Source organism: Lampris incognitus, chromosome 6 (genome assembly GCF_029633865.1).
Source record: "Lampris incognitus isolate fLamInc1 chromosome 6, fLamInc1.hap2, whole genome shotgun sequence".
Lineage (NCBI taxonomy): Eukaryota > Metazoa > Chordata > Actinopteri > Lampriformes > Lampridae > Lampris > Lampris incognitus.
In genome coordinates, this window is record NC_079216.1 from 16,795,863 (window position 1) to 16,812,587 (window position 16,725).

At 47.1% G+C, this 16,725-nt stretch overlaps 1 protein-coding gene across 1 annotated transcript; it reads right to left on the reverse strand.

Annotated features, from left to right (window-relative positions):
- Positions 1–239: 239 nt before the first annotated feature.
- On the reverse strand, positions 240–16,695 carry LOC130114017 (transmembrane emp24 domain-containing protein 6-like). Its single transcript, XM_056281740.1, has 4 exons — positions 16,419–16,695; positions 14,576–14,702; positions 11,238–11,413; positions 240–581 (listed from the first exon to the last, which is right to left on the reverse strand). The coding sequence occupies exons 1-4, from the start codon at positions 16,623–16,625 to the stop codon at positions 348–350; spliced, it is 744 nt and encodes a 247-aa protein (XP_056137715.1). The 5' UTR covers positions 16,626–16,695; the 3' UTR covers positions 240–347.
- Between the last annotated feature and the right edge of the window lie 30 nt (positions 16,696–16,725).

Below are 16,725 nucleotides of genomic sequence, written 5' to 3' on the forward strand. Positions count from 1 at the left end.
GAGTGTCTCCGACCATGGTAAGGATGACATTTATTATTATGTAACCTGACTCGATGGTCCAGATAGATAAGATAACAATTTATTAATGGAGAAATGTTACGAATTTCAGCTTTAACAGGTTTTAAGAAGCAAAAGTCAGAAGATAAATGCACTGATGGAAACCTCACATTAAAGTAAAGAACAACCGGCACTTTAATACAGTACAGCAGTGATGTACTCTACACTCTGTTAAAGAAATCCACTGGAATGAGATGACACTGTAAAACTGTTTTATTGAGCTTCAGCAGAGGCATGGAAGGAGTTCACCCTCTGTTTGAATGAAACTATGTGAATGGTCTGTGAGGGTGTCAGCAGCATGGCTTCTCTGCCTCTGCACTGGGTTTGCTGTTGAAGAGTCTCTTAAGGAAGTGAAGCTGGAGGTAGCCGGCCACAACAATGACCAGGCTCTGTGCTGCAGACCAGTACATCACATACTGAGAGTTAGACAGCAGGAGGTAGTAGTCAGCGCTTTTCCTCATTAGGCCAAAGTTGTAGTAGCGGAACATGTGGAACACGTGTCTCACCACCCTATGGGAGGTCTCCTGGAAACACAAGTACAGATCTAGGTTAAATGGATGATAACAATACAGTATGACACCATGACACCCTAACTAAAATTAGTAATAATGGCACCACTACTACTACTCCTAATGCTAATGCTATTACAACTATTATTACTACAAAAACAGCTGCCACAATTCTGCTGTTGCCATTACACCAGCAACTACTGCTACACCTATAACTACAAAAACTACTATTTCTACTAATTGCTACTACCATCATAGTAACTGTGGATGTCTTCAGACAGAGTTTCAAATGTTAAGGTTTCACATCGTATTTTTCAGCATGGAAGTGTTAAAGTTCACAGCAGTCAGTCATATTTGATATTGAAAGCTATTATTTAAAGTGGTAATGTTGAAGATTTTCACTCGCCATTAGATTAGTATCTTTTGGGGGGGGGCTTTCCCTCCCTTTTTCTCCCCAATTGTACTTGGCCTATTACCCCACTCTTCCGAGCCGTCCCGGTCGCTGCCCCACCCCCTCTGCCCCTCTACAGTTCTGCACAACGTCTTGCACAGAGCTTTAGCAGAGCTGACGTCCCCAAACATCTGAGACTACCGTGTGTCACTATACTTTCTTTGTTGGGCCAAGCACGGCTTCTCTCTGGTTGGTCCACTAAAGAAAAAGCTTCCCCTTTCCTCTCCGGTGGACCAACCACTGCCAGGTGACGTGAACACGTAAAACCTGTGCAACGCTTGGCTTTTTGGTGATAATGTCACCACAGACATACGTTTGTATTTTGTTGTTGCTCGATCCTTCAAAGTGAAGGTAGAAAGGGGTGGTACTGTTCCTATGCCCAGCCAACCAGCAATGCTTTCAAAATATACAATCCATGTCACCTTAATCCTACAATTAACCACTATCTCACCTTAACTCTACACTTAACCACTACCTAACCTTAACCCTACACTTAACCACCATCTCACCTTGACGCCACACTTAACCACTACCTAACTTTGACCCTGCACTTGACCAACACCTAACCTTAACCCTACACTTAGCCACTACCTAATCTTAACCCTACACTTTACCACTATTTCACCTTAACCCTACACTTAACAACTACATAAGCTTAACCCTACACTTAACCACTACCCAACCTTAACCCTATACTTAACCACTACCTTGTAGTGGTTATGGGGCTACATAATTCCCCTTACTGAGCTAGTAGGAACGTTAGTTTACAGCTGCTGTTTCCTCGGTTCGGGTTTACAGTGACACACTTCCGCTGTTGTTGTAATGGTGGAAGGACTAAATGGTGCACGTTGTGTAGCCGAAAGAGAAAGTTGTCACGACTCCTGCTTGAGCTCCTCTACACTGGTGACCCCGACGTTTGTCTCTTGGTAGTTATCAGAGACAATCTTTTGAACGAACATGGTTGACGAAATCAACGCGGTTTCTCTCAAATTGCCAGAGTTCTGGGAGTCATCGGCAACGACACGGTTCGCCCAGGCGGAAGCGCAGTTTGCTATCCGCCAAATAACGGATGATGCTACTAAATACTACTACGTGGTATCGGCGCTCGGGTGTTCGACTGCAACTAGAGTGGTGAGTCTCCTTACAAATCCTCTGGCGGTAGACAAATACAAGGGGCTCAAAGATCACCTCTTGAAGATTTTTGAACTCTCCGACACCGAGAGGGCCCACCGTCTCTTTTCTCTGCAAGGCTTGGGTGACAGCAAGCCATCCGAGCTCATGGACAAAATGCTGAATCTGCTGGGACCGGCGCACACACCTGATTTCCTCTTTGTACAACTGTTTCTGTGACAACTGCCTGCTCAGGTGCGGACCGCTTTGGCTAACACCAGCATTACCGATTGCCGCAAGCAAGCTGAAGAAGCTGACAAGTTCTTCCTGGCCAGCCAACAGCAGCACTGCGCGTCCGCGCTCACCCCTGCCCACCCCCACACGCCACCACCTGGGGTGACTCCATGGTGGTCGCCGCGGCAACCCCCGGTCGGCGACAGGAGCCCGGCCTGTGCTTTTACCTTGCAAAGTTCGGGGCCAAGGCGAAAAAGTGCACCTCCCCGTGCAATTTCAGCTCGTCGGGAAACGCCAAGGCCGGCGCTCACTAGTGGCCATGGGCGTCGGCGTGGAGGACAACAGGCTACTTTTCCTGCGAGACTCCATCTCGGGGCGGCGTTTCCTATGCGACACTGGGGCGCAGAGGAGTGTCTACCTGCATCGAGTGTGGACGCGCTGTCGGGCGCTCACGGCCCTCCCATGGAAGCTGCTAACGGCAGCTCTATCCGTACGTACGGCACGAGGCACATTGACATGTGTTTTAATGGACAGCGGTTCAGCTGGGATTTTGTCACCGCCGACGTGGCATTTCCCCTCCTCGGTGCAGATTTCCTTTGTGCTCATGGGCTGCTGATGGACGTCAGGAATCCACGCCTGATTGACGCCGTCACCTTCGCTTCACACGCGTGTGCACTCAGCGATACAGGCTCCGTCAGGCTGTCCAGCATGCTCTCCAATGAGGACGTGTTTCTCCATCTTCTCTCCGAGTTCCCTGACCTCACTCAGCCCACATTCTCGTCATCTACGACCAAACATGGGGTTGAGCACCACGTCGTCACCACCGGCCCGCCGGTGCACGCCCGAGCTCAGCGCCTTGACCCGACCAAGCTCTCCGTCGCCAAGGTGGAGTTTGAGAACATGGAGCACCTCGGCATCATCCGTCGCTCCAGCAACCCGTGGGCTTCACCCCTCCACATAGTGCCTAAGCCTGGCGGTGGGTGGCGTCCATGTGGTGACTACCGTCGGCTCAATGACGCAACAACACCGGACCGCTACCCGGTCCATCATATCCAAGATTTCTCCGCCCACCTGGCTGGGAAAGTGATCTTTTCCAAGGTGGACCTCGTCCATGGATACCACCAGGTGCCCGTCCATCCCGCTGATGTCCCCAAAACGGCTGTGACAACTCCGTTTGGACTGTTCGAGTTCCTGCGCATGCCGTTTGGGCTTAAGAACGCTGTGCAGTCCTTCCAACGCCTCATGGACTCAGTGTTGCGGGACCTGCCTTTCCTCTTTGTGTACCTGGATGACATCCTGGTCACTAGCATCTCCGTGTCCGAGCACTTGTCCCACCTCAGAGCCCTTTTCGAGAGACTCAGCCTGCACGGGTTGATAGTTAACCCAGCCAAATGCCAGTTTGGTCTGAGCACCATCGACTTCCTGGGCCACCGGGTCACCAAGGACAGGGTGGCCCCCCTTCCATCTAAGGTGGAGGCGGTCGCAGACTTTCCACGCCCACACATGGCCCGGTCCCTCCAGGAGTTCATTGGCATGGTGTGATTCTACCACCGGTTTATCTCCCAGGCTGCCGATCTCCTCCGCCCCCTATATGAGGCTCTGAAGGGCACAGCCCCCAAACACGCTGTGGACTGGTCTGCAGAGAGGGACACGGCTTTTAAGGATGTGAAGGCCGCCCTGGCTGACGCGGCGATGCTGGCACACCCTGTGTCTGGAGCGCCCATTGCCATCACGACGGATGCTTCGGACTACGCTGTCGGCGCGGTTTACGAGCAGTGGGTGAGCGGTGCGTGGCAGCCACTTGCCTTCTTCAGCCGGCAGTTGAACCTGAGAGAGCGCAAATAAAGCACCTCTGATTGTGAGCTGCTTGGCCTTTTCCTCGCTGTTAGGCACTTTCGTTTCCTACTGGAGGGCCGTCAGTTCACGGCTTTCGTCGATCACAAACCGCTGGTGTTTGCGATGGCCAAGGTGGCAGAGCCGTGGTCAGCCCGCCAGCAGCGACAGTTGGCCTACATCTCAGAGTTTACCACCAACGTGAGGCATGTCGCTGGGAAGTCCAACCCGGTCGCTGACTGTCTCTCCCGGGCCATCGCTGGTGCCGCCCATTTGGGACTCGACTACAGCCAGATGGCGGCTGACCAGGTCGCCGACCCAGGAGTGCAGGCATGCAGGACTGCCGACACAGGGCTGCAGTTGGAGGATGTGGCTTTCGACGACGCCGGCACCACGCTCCTGTGCGACGTCTCTACGGGTCAGCCCCAACCAGTCGTTCCGATGGCTTGGAGGCGACGGGTCTTCGACACAGTCCATGGGCTGTCTCACCCTGGCAGAAAGCCTTCACAGAGGTTGGTGGCGGCAAAGTTTGTCTGGCATGGACTCAAAAATAATGTGAGGTACTGGGCTGACAACTGTGTGGAGTGCCAACGCTCCAAAGTGCTCCAGCACGTCAAAGCGCCCCTGATACCTTTCACGGTAACTGAGAGGAGGTTCGACCACGTGAATGTGGACGTGGTAGGCTCCCTATCCCCCTCCCGTGGTTTCACATACCTGCTCACCATGGTCGACAGGACCACGCGATGGCCAGAGGCCGTCCCGCTTTCGTCCACGACAGCGCCTGAGGTTGCCCGAGCGTTCATCGGAACCTGGGTCGCCCGCTTTGGCACCCCATCTGACCTCTCCTTGGACAGAGGGCCTCAATTCACTTCAGCGCTCTGCGAGGAGATCGCTGCAGGTTTAGGGGTGAGGCTCCATCGCACCACAGCATATCACCCTCAAGCGAATGGATTGGTCGAGAGGTTCCATCGCTCGATGAAGGCCGCATTGCGGGCTACCCTCAAGGACGACCGCTGGGTCCACAAACTGCCTTGGGTCATGCTTCGGCTCAGGATGGCTCCCAAGGAGGACCTCCAGTCCTCATCCGCCGAACTGGTCTACGGACAGCCACTTCGGGTCCTGGTGGATTTCCTCCCCACCGCCACAGCTCCCTGGTCCACCAGATGCCAACAGACTGCGCTGCAGGAGGAAGCCAGGGCTTTTGCACCGGTCCCCACTTCTCAGCATGGCGGCTCTCAGTCCTATGTCCCCACGGAGCTGCGGTCGGCAGAGTATACTTTCATCCGTCACGACGCGCACCGCGGTCCACTGCAGCCACCCTACGACGGCCCATTTCGGGTACGGGACACTGGAGATAAGCACTTTGTGGTGGAGGTTGGCAGCAGGCTGGAGCGGGTATCTGTGGACCGCCTCAAGCCTGCTCACCTTGACTTAGACCGCCCTGTTGGTCTTGCCCTGCCCCCACAGCGGGGGCGCCCCCCGGCTCTGCCCCCCTCCCCCGGCGAGCCGCCCCCTGCTTCCCCAGCCCCTTCCTTTCCCCCTGTCCAGCTGTGAGGACTCTGCTGCTTTACCTGCGGTTAACCAGCCCCCAGTTCCTGTTCAGTGGAGCCGTTGGGGCAGAGAGATCCGTCCCCCTCGCCACACTGACTTTTCGTATTAAGGCGAATTCTGGGGGGACATGTGTAGTGGTTATGGGGATACATAATTCCCCTTATTGAGCTAGTAGGAACGTTAGTTTACAGCTGCTGTTTCCTCGGTTCGGGTTTACAGTGACACACTTCCGCTGCGCGGGTTTTTTGTTGTTGTTGTAATGGTGGAAGGAATAAATGGTGGACGTTGTGTAGCCGAACGAGAAAGTTGTCACGACTCCTGCTTGAGCTCCTCTACAACCTAACCTTAACCCTAGACTTAACAACTACCCATGGCTGTCACCCCTTTCTATTTTCACTTTGTGGGATCTAGAGTCATTCTTGTATTTCTTTGTATTACAGCAAATGCACTAGCTGATAGGCTGAATCGTCGCTGTGTCACTTTGTTCAGTGAGAGATAATAATTTAACAGACATCTATTCAAGTGAGAATCTTTGAGACCGTTATTTTGAGTGTACATCTTCAAATGTTCCACTCAGAGAAAAACGTTAGGTGTGGAGGAGACTATTAACAGTGGGACAATGGGGAAATGTAAATTCAACAAAAATTGGTTCGAGGACAGAAAAAAATCCAACTGATTCCTGTGAAGCAAAGTGCAAAATGTGTGGGAAAACATTTAAATAAAGTACGGTGGGTTTTAAGGTGCTCGACTCTCACATGAAGTCTGAGAAACATAAATGCTTCTCATGCACACAAAGGGCTACAATACCGATTGATTCATACGCAGAGCATATGAACGAGCAAATGAAAATACATCATTGCTCTTTATCACATCTCAGCCTCATCCGCATTTAGTAGTTAATAGTTTTTCCATAAGTGCAGCCCTCAAACCCACATCGATGAGGGCTGCAGAGCTACGTCACACTTTTTTTTTATTTATTTAACCTTTATTTAACCAGGAAGTCTCTTGAGATTGAAATCTCTTTTTCCACCCTCACAGAAGGCGATTTTATCAGCTGAACTGGTGGAGACATTAGCTGAGCTGAAAAACAACTAAAACTTACTCCACTGCACTTATATTTATCGCTCTTGAAAAAGGCATCTACTAAATGCCCGGTCTTATTGTCTCCTGAAAGAACGAGTGCATCACTGTGGCCTAACTGTTCAGTTCCCCCCAGTTGCATTTCAATTGACTGTTCATTCAGTCAATCAATGGTGGCTTTGACTGACAGAAAACACCCAGCATGCACCCCTGAATTCACAGCCTCCCACCTGCAAGATATCCTGATTGGTCACTTCAAATCTATGATGTGTGAAAATTAGTAGAGTGCATCTTTTCAATGTAGGGGCGTTATAAAGCTCACCCCCCATTGCGGTCAAGTATTACAGGTGCTTGGAGTGGACAAAAAGGACGAGAGAGTCGCAATTCAGCAATCCTTTCTTACATTTTATATAGCAAATTAAAGTGACATTATAACACAGATCATATGTTAAATAACCTCTGTTATTTAATGTATGATGTGATGTAAGTCCTAATTTTATAAAACCGTTTTCATTATAGGTTTGCTGAGAAGCACAATGTAAATGCTCAAAATGTTCCTAGCTATGACCATATAAACTTGTAAGTACTTTCACTTTACATTACCGTACAGGGAAAATCACCTTAAAGGACATTGTAACACATTGATTTTACTGTACATCCATCCATTATCTAAACTGCTTATCCTGCTCTCAGGGTCGCGGGGACACAGTTTTTAAAAAATGCTTAAGAGGAGTGTCCGGGTGGCGTGGTGGTCTATTCCGTTGCCTACCAACACGGGGATCGCTGGTTCGAATCCCCGTGTTACCTCCGGCTTGGTCGGGCGTCCCCTACAGACACAATTGGCCGTGTCTGTGGGTGGGAAGCCGGATGTGGGTATGTGTCCTGGTCGCTGTACTAGCGCCTCCTCTGGTTGGTTTGGGGGCGCCTCTTCACTGTCAGGTGAAAAGAAGTGGCTGGCGACTCAACATGTATCGGAGGAGACATGTGGTAGTCTGCAGCCCTCCCCGGGTCGGCAGAGGGGGTGGAGCAGCAGCCGGGACGGCTCAGAAGAGTGGGGTAATTGGCCGGATACAATTGGGGAGGAAAAAAAGGGGGGGAATCAATTTTAAAAAAAAGCTTAAGAGGTTTGTTAGCATTTTCAGTGGAATCCTGTTCAGGATGACCCTGACTATAACCATGTGAACATTGGAGTTATTTTACTGTACAGTTTTTGAGAAAGTTAAACCCAGCCACCAAGGCTGCACAATGCACAAGCCCAGTGCATTCTTAGTGCTGGTCCCAAGCCTGGATAAATGGGGAGGGTTGCGTCAGCAAGGGCATCCGATGTAAAATCTTTGCCAAATCAAATATGTGGATCATAAATCAGATTTCCATACTGAAACAGATGATCTGCTGTGACGACCCCTAACGGAAGCAGCCAAAAGTAGTAGTAGTAGTAGTAGTAGTAGGGAAAATCAGCTGAATCTACATTTGGCACGTCACAACACTAACAGATATACAGTTTGGTTATAAGAATCCTAATTTCCTCATATTTCAACTGTCATAACAAAAAAATCCTTAAGAGGTTTGCTCAAATTTTCAGTGGAATCCTGTTCATAGTAGGGGTTCAGGGAGACCTGAAGAAGAACTGGAACAGGACTGTGATTTAATTTGCTTCTAACATTTAGAAGGATTACTGAGATTTTCTGACAACACAGTTTTTAAATAGTAATCTGATTTTGATTTTCTGGCCATGCTTGTGCATTTATTTATTAAAGTTCTAAAAGCAGAACAGACTGCAGCAGAATTTGTGGGTTGACCTTTGACCCATGAAACATTTCTTTCTCTGATCCTAATAGCTAAGTGTTCAAAGTCATCTTGAAACTGAGCTTTCTAAGAGTGTACACAGGACTCATACCTGTTTGGAAAGTTGTGAACCTGCTCCCCTGGCTCAAGTTCAACCAAGAACATTACCACAAGTAAGCCAAAACATCATAGGATGTTCTATAGATGTCCTTTTTTTCTGCCTAAATTCGTTGAAATGATTGAAAAAAGGGAAATACAGTGCATCCGGAAAGTATTCACACCCCTTCACTTTCCCCACATTTTGTTATGTTACAGCCTTATTACAAAATGGATTAAATTCCTTTTTTTCTCATCAATCTACACACAAAACCCATAATGACAAAGTGAAAAAGGTTTTCCAGAAATTTTTGCAAATTTATTAAAAATAAAAAACTGAAATATTCACACCCTTTGCTATGACACTCAAAATTGAACTCAGGTTCATCCTGTTTCCACTGATCATCCTTGAGATGTTTCTACATCTTGATTGGAGTCCACCTGTAGTAAATTCAATTGATTGGACATGATTTGGAAAGGCACACACCTGTCTATATAAGGTCCCACTGTTGACAGTGCATGTCAGAGCAGAAACCAAGCCATGAAGTCAAAGGGATTGTCTGTGGACCCCCGAGACAGGATTGTATCGAGGCACAGATCTGGGGAAGGGTACAAAAAAATTTCTACAGCTTTGAAGGTCCCGAAGAGCACAGTGGTCTCCATGATTCGTAATGGAAGAAGTTTGGATCCACCAGGACTCTTCCTAGAGCTGGCCGCCCAGCCAAACTGAGCAATCGGGGGAGAAGGGCCTTGGTCAGGGAGGTGACCAAGAACCTGATGGTCACTCTGACAGAGCTCCAGCATTCCTCTGTGGAGATGGGAGAACCTTCCAGAAGGACAACCATCTCTGCAGCACTCCACCAATCAGGCCTTTATGGTAGAGTGGCCAGACAGAAGCCTCTGCTCAGTAAAAGGCACATGACAGCCTGCTTGGAGTTTGCCAGAAAGCACCTAAAGGACTCTCAGACCATAAGAAACAAGTTTCTCTGGTCTGATGAAACCAAGATTGAACTCTTTGGCCTGAATGCCAAACATCATGTCTGGAGGAAACCAGGCACCTCTCATCACCTTGCTAATACCATCCCTACAGTGAAGCATGGTGGTGGCAGCATCAAGTAGAGAGATCTTTGATGTAAACCTGCTCCAGAGCGCTCAGGACCTCAGAATGGGGCGAAGGTTTACCTTTCTACACGACAACAACCCTAAGCACACAGCCAAGACAACAAAAGAGTGGCTTCGGGATAAGTCTGTGAATGTCCTTGAGTGGCCCAGCCAGAGCCCAGACTTGAACCCCGTTGAACATCTATGGAAAGACCTGAAAATAGCTGTGCAGAGACGCTCCCCGTCTAACCTTACAGAGCTCGAGAGGATCTGCTGAGAAGAATGGGAGAAATACCCCAAATATAGGTGTGCCAAACTTGTAGCTTCGTACCCAAGAAGACTTGAGGCTGTAATCGCTGCCAAGGGTGCCTCAACCAAGTACTGAGTAAAGGGTGTGAATACTTATGTACATGCAATATTTCAGTTTTTTATTTTTAATAAATTTGCAAAAATTTCTACAAAACCTTTTTCACTTTGTCATTATGGGGTATTGTGTGTAGATTGATGAGAAAAAAAGGAATTTAATCCATTTTGTAATAAGGCTGTAACATAACAAAATGTGGGGAAAGTGAAGGGGTGTGAATACTTTCCGGATGCACTGTACTTGGCATACTTGACTTCATGTGTGTTCTGTGGTTGAAACGGTATTATTTCTTCCTAGTTAAGGTCTTAAAAAGAATTGAACATGATTTTGAAAATTGTCTAAGAGACATGTACGATTCTCCCACCACCCTCACCTCCCTGCACTGAACTCTGTGGCAAATTATATATTAGTATATTATATTATATTATATTATATTATATCATATTATCGGTTACACTTTATTTTAGGGGGTTGGAGGGGCTCGGAAATTACCTAGTAATGTCCTAATAATGAGGTGGTAATTATGTAATTTCTTAGAAATAATGTTGAAATTACCTTGTAATTTGGGTTAGGGTTATGGTTAGCTGTAAAATTACCTGTAAAAACTTTATTACTAGGAAATTACAAGGTAATTTCAACCTTATTTCTAAGAAATTAAGTGATAATTACCACCTTATTACTAGGAAATTTCTGACCCCCTAAGTGTTGCTATTTTATCTGGACAAATATCTAATCACTTTAATTTTCCAAATTTTTATCTCGTAGTGAACTCATTGTAAGGGTGTGGGGTTTTAGGAGGGAAGTACAAAGTTAAAAGCTGAGTTGGGGTGTGTGTGTGTGTGTGTGTGTGTGTGTGTGTGTGTGTGAGAGAGAGTGAGAGAGAGAGAGAGAGAGAGAGAGAGAGAGAGAGAGAGAGAGAGAGAGAGAGAGAGAGAGAGAGAGAGAGACGGAGAGTTAGGTAGATAGTGTGTAGGCAGAGAGAGGGAGCGATTGTTGCTACAGAAACTAGTGGTCTCAGAGGAGAATATGACAGCTGTAAAACAGGCAACAAAAAAGTTGCCTTTACCTCTATGGTAGTCAGTGTGTTGTTCAGGTCCTTTCCAGCTTGCTCTTTCATCTTCCTCTCTTCCTCCTTTTGTGATGCAGTGTCCTTAGCGCCTTCATAGTAGACACCAAAGTTCAGGAAGACCTGCATGGTGCCAAATCGGTTGTGGAAGTTGTTGAAGCACATCTGGTAGAACCCTACACAGACGGAGAAGAACAAGTGTCACACTTTTTTTTGGATTTGTGGAAGGGTTTTGATGTGGAACTCGAGCAAAGTGCAAACATCCAGATTAAAAAGATGTACAAAATTTATTTTAAGCGGTATAGGGATGAGGAAGGGTTGTGATAACTGTTTCGGTTTTATATCATTGACAGAGTGATATTTGGGTTATACATAGAATTGGGATAATTGTTTATAAACTGTATATAAGATAAAATATTAGGAATTAATTAATGGATAGAGGAGAAAGGGTAGGAATAAATAAGCGCACACTTACTCCTACTCCTTTTTGAACATGTAATACTTAATTTGTGTCGTTTATGAGAATTTGTTTATTGACTTTGTTGTATAGGTTTATTGTTAATTTCATCTCATCTCATCTCATTTCATTATCAGCCACTTCTCTGGGGTGGGGTCACAGTGGCAGCAATCTAAGTAGGGCACTTCAGACGTCCCTCTCCCCAGCAACGCTCTCCAGCTCATCCTGGGGGATCCCAAGGCATTCCCGGGCCAGATTGGACATGTAGTCCTTCCAGCAAGTTCTGGGTCTGCCCTGGCTGGGGTCTCCTCCCAGTTGGACGTGCCTGGAAAACCTCCAAAGGAAGGCGCCCAGGAGGCATTCTAATCAGATGCCTGAACCAGCTCAACTGGCTCCTTTTGATGCGAAGGAGCAGCGGCTCTACTCCAAGCTCCCTCCGGATGTCCGAGCTCGTCACCCTATATCTATGACTGAGCCCAGACATCCTACGGAGGAAACTAATTTTAGCCACTTGTACCTGCGATCTCACCCTTATGGTCACTACCCAAAGCTCATGACCATAGGTGAGGGTTGGAACGAAGATTGACCGGTAAATTGAGAGCTTTGCCTTCCGGCTCAGCTCCCTCTTCACTACAACGGTCCGGTACAACGTCCGCATCACTGCTGATGCTGCACCAACCTGCCTGTCAATCTCCTGCTCCATCCTACCCTCACTCGTGGATAAGACCCCGAGATGCTTGAACTCCTTGACTTGAGGCAACAACTCATCCCAACCAGGAGGGAGTAATCCACCATTTCCTGGTAGAGAACCATGGGCTCAGACTAGGAGGTGCTGACTCTCATCCTGGCCATTACACACTCAGCTACAAACCACCCCAGTGCGCGCTGGAGGTCGCACTCTGATGAAGCCAACAAAACCACATCATCTGCAAAGAGCAGCGATGTAATTCTGATGTTCCCAAAATGGACATACCCCTCACCTTGGCTGCACCTTGAGATCCTGTCCATGAATATCACAAAAAGAATTGGAGACAACGGACAACGTTGGCGGAGACTGTCACCTATCGAAAATGTGTTTGACTTTGTGCTGAGAATACGGACACAGCTCTCACTTTGGTTATACAAGGACCGGATGGCTTATAGCAACTGCCCCGGTACCCTATATTCCCACAGTACCCCACAGAGTGCCCCGCCGTACACGGTCATAAGCCTTCTCCAAGTCCACAAAACACATGTAGACTGGCTGGTCAAACTCCCATGCCTCCCTCAGCATTTCCGCAAGGGTAAAGAGTTGGTCCTTTGTTCCACAGCCAGGATGGAATCCGCATTGTTCCTCCTGGATCTGAGGTTCAACAATCGGTCAGAGCCTCCTTTCCAGCACCCTAGAGTAGACTTTCCCAGGGAGGCTGAGCAGTGTGATGCCCTAATAATTGGAGCACACCCTCCGGTCCCCGTTTTTTAAAATATGGGAACCACCACCCCAGTCTGCCACTCCACAGGTACTGTCCCCGACCTTCACGCGACACTGAAGAGGCGTGACAGCCAAGACAGCCCAACAATGTCCAGAGCCTTCAGCATCTCAGGGTGAATTTCATCCACACCTGGCACCTTGCCACCAAGGAGCTTCTTAACTACCTCAGAGACCTCTGCCAGGGATATGGGTGGGGCTTCCTCCAAACTTCAGACTCTACCTCCTCCACCGAGGACGTGTTAGCTGGGTTCAGGAGCTCCTCAAAATGTTCTTTCCACTGCCTGACAACATATCCAGTCAGCAGTTCCCCTCCCTGGCTGAACACAGCCTGAATCAAGCCCTGCTTCCCCTTCCTGGGTCGCCGGATGGTTTGCCAGAACTTCCTTGAGGCCAACCGAAAGTCCTCCTCCATAGCCTCATTGAACTCCTCCCACATCCAATTTTTTGCTTTTGCGACCACCGAAGCCATAGCCCTTCTGGCCTCCCGGTACCTGACTACAGTGGTGTACCTGTACCTGCTTCAGGAGACCCCTGGGCCAACCAAGCCCAAAAAGCCTCCTTCTTCAGCCTGACGGCTTGCCACCTCGACAGGCACCAATGACCTTATGACCACAGCTCCTGCCTGTCGCAGCTGCAGTAGAGGCTTTGGACATGGCCCACTCAGACTCCATGTCCCCAGCCTCCTTTGGGATACATGAAAATTTCTTCCAGAGGTGGGAGTTGAAGACCTCATGGATAAGGACCTCCGCCAGACGTTCCCAGTTCACCCTCACTACACGTCTGGGTTTGCCAGGTCTGTCCGGCAGCCTTCCCCACCATCTGATCCAACTTACCACCAGGTGGTAATCAGTTGACAGCTCTGTTCCTCTCTTCACCCAAGTGTCCAAAACATAAACATACAGCCGCAGATCTGATGATACAACCACAAAGTCTATCATCAAACTTCGGCCTAAGGTGTTCTGGTACCAAGTACACTTATGAACTACCTTATGTTCGAACATGGTGTTTGTTATGGCCAATCCATGACTCGCACAGAAGTCCAATAACAAGGCACTGCTCAGGTTCCGATTATTCATTTAATTTGATATTATTATTTTGTTTTTATCTGTTTATTGTGTTGTTTCTTTTTTTACACGTTCAAAATAAATCAAATCAAATCAAAACCTAGCTGGGTCAGCCATCCTTTCGGTTTGGTGCTGAGACCAAATGTAATATGGGAAATAGATATTTCAGCTAATCATTTTTGATGAGAGGAGCTCATTTGTTACAAGGCACCAAGTGTAATTTATTAATTTCTCAATACATAATGTAACTAGCAAATATCAGCAGGGGTTGCTGAATGGTATTGATTGGAACAAACACCCCCCCCCTCAGTTTTCTAAATTGAAGAAACCCTGTAAAATAGCTGACCTGTCTCCTCAGTCTTAAAGTTGATCTGACCGGTTGCGTCATCAACACTGGACACCAGCAGACTGCTGGGAGTGTTGACGGTAACTGACAAGTGCCTGTCATGGCCGACCCCAGTCACCCACTGGACCTAGAGAGATGGAGAGAGAAGGAGAAGGAGAGAAGGAGAAGGAGAAGGAGAGAAAAAGTGACAAGACAGGCGGGCAGACGTAAAATAAAGACAGACAGAGCGAGAGAGACAAGCTGACAGACATGAGACCATAGAGGCAGAGAGAGAGAGAGAGAGAGAGAGAGAGAGAGAGAGAGAGAGAGAGAGAGAGAGAGAGAGAGAGAGAGAGAGAGTCAAACAGGTAGACATTTCAAAGGTAAATATCTTAATTTAAAGGAAAACTTTATTCCAAAACAACACCAGGCTCAGTAACTAGAGCACCATACAGTCACAAAGATGATGGTGGTTGCTTAATCAGACTTCACATACATAGATTAAATCATTCTCTGTTAGCACCGCCTAAGGGTAACACATCAAATGTTGTCACATACTTAGGGAGTAAAAAAACAGACTACAGGAGGGAGACAAGGAAGAAGAAAAAAACAGGAAGTTTTAGGAAGCAAAAAACAGACTACAGGAGGGAGACAAGGAAGAAGAAAAAAACAGGAAGTTTTAGGAAGTAAAAAACAGACTACAGGAGGGAGACAAGGAAGAAGAAAAAAACAGGAAGTTTTAGGAAGCAAAAAACAGACTACAGGAGAGAAAGAAAAGAATTTGTTACAAGTCCTTACATTATTCCATACGGGAATGCCTTTGTTGATAACATCAATTGGACAAAAGTCTAGACCATGTGATTAAAATACCTTATCATTAATAAAATAAGGGAGGTAACCTACAAACTAATTCATAGATATGACCCAGCTAAAAGTCATCTTGAGGAAATGAAGCATAACATTGAGACATTCTGCTCATTTTGTGATAACGGTAATGAAACCACCTTACATCTATTTTGGACATGTCCATATTACTCAGACATTTTGGGAAGATATGTGTAAACTTATCAAGAAATATTTATGCAATGATTTCTCCTTGTTGTATAAAGATGTATCGCTTGGCTTCTATGATGACCGAGCTAAAACAAATGAGTACTGTCTAATCAACCTCACTCTTTTATAAGCCAAATTTCACATTCACAAATGTAAAATTAGTAACAGAAAACCTTTATTGATTGTATTTGAACATGAAGTCAGGCCTTATGTCAAAACTATTTCAACTTCCAACAATACCAAAGCTGTTAAAACCCTCAACGTGTGGACTTTTCAACATCTTTAGATAATTTGTAAGATAAGTGATACCCCTGGCTCCCATTTTCCATGCTGTAGTTTGCTTGTTTGTTTGTTTTTGTGTTGCTGTATCTGTTGTAGAGTATGGAGTGCTATGTTGCAAGCAAACAGTTCTGTGTATTTTTGTGTTATTAAAACTTAATTTTGCATTTAATTTTTTTTTTTAAAAAGCCCACAGGAGAGAAAGTGTGTTCGCAGGCATATTAAAAGCATTACGGCTTTGGCGGTTTGTTAAGACGGTTGCGTCCTCATGCAATGCTTTCTGTTACATGTGGTAGTAGGAAAGATTACCCGTCTACTGACAGGCGGCTTTAAACCTGGAAAGGAGCAGTGGGTTATAAACAGAAGCAACCTTTGTGTGAAGTGAGTCAATTTTTTAGCTGTAAACTTCAATAAAAAAACAACAAACAAACAGTGTATTTGACTTTTCTATCTATACCGAAAATGAAAGTCGCAGCCCACGTTTAGAAATCTGCTCATTTTATGGCAAAAGCACCGCAGCAGTCCTCCCTACCATGAAGGTCAGGTAGAATTGCTCTCCTTGGTGAGCGAAGTGCCAGAAACACTCCATCCCCGACGCAGGAAGCACAATGGAGAAGTCATACTGGTCCGCTCCCCAGAACAGATCCTGGTCAGTCATGCCAGGGCGAAGATCTCTCTTGGGACCGGCACAAACCAGACCCAACAACACGGCAACAACCCAGGGAATCCTCCTAAACATGGTTGGGGAAATACAAATTTTTTTTTTGAATCACCTTTTCAAAAGTTGAATTAAAAGGTGTGTGTGTAGCTTCTCTTCTAACGTGGACTGGTTGGCGGCA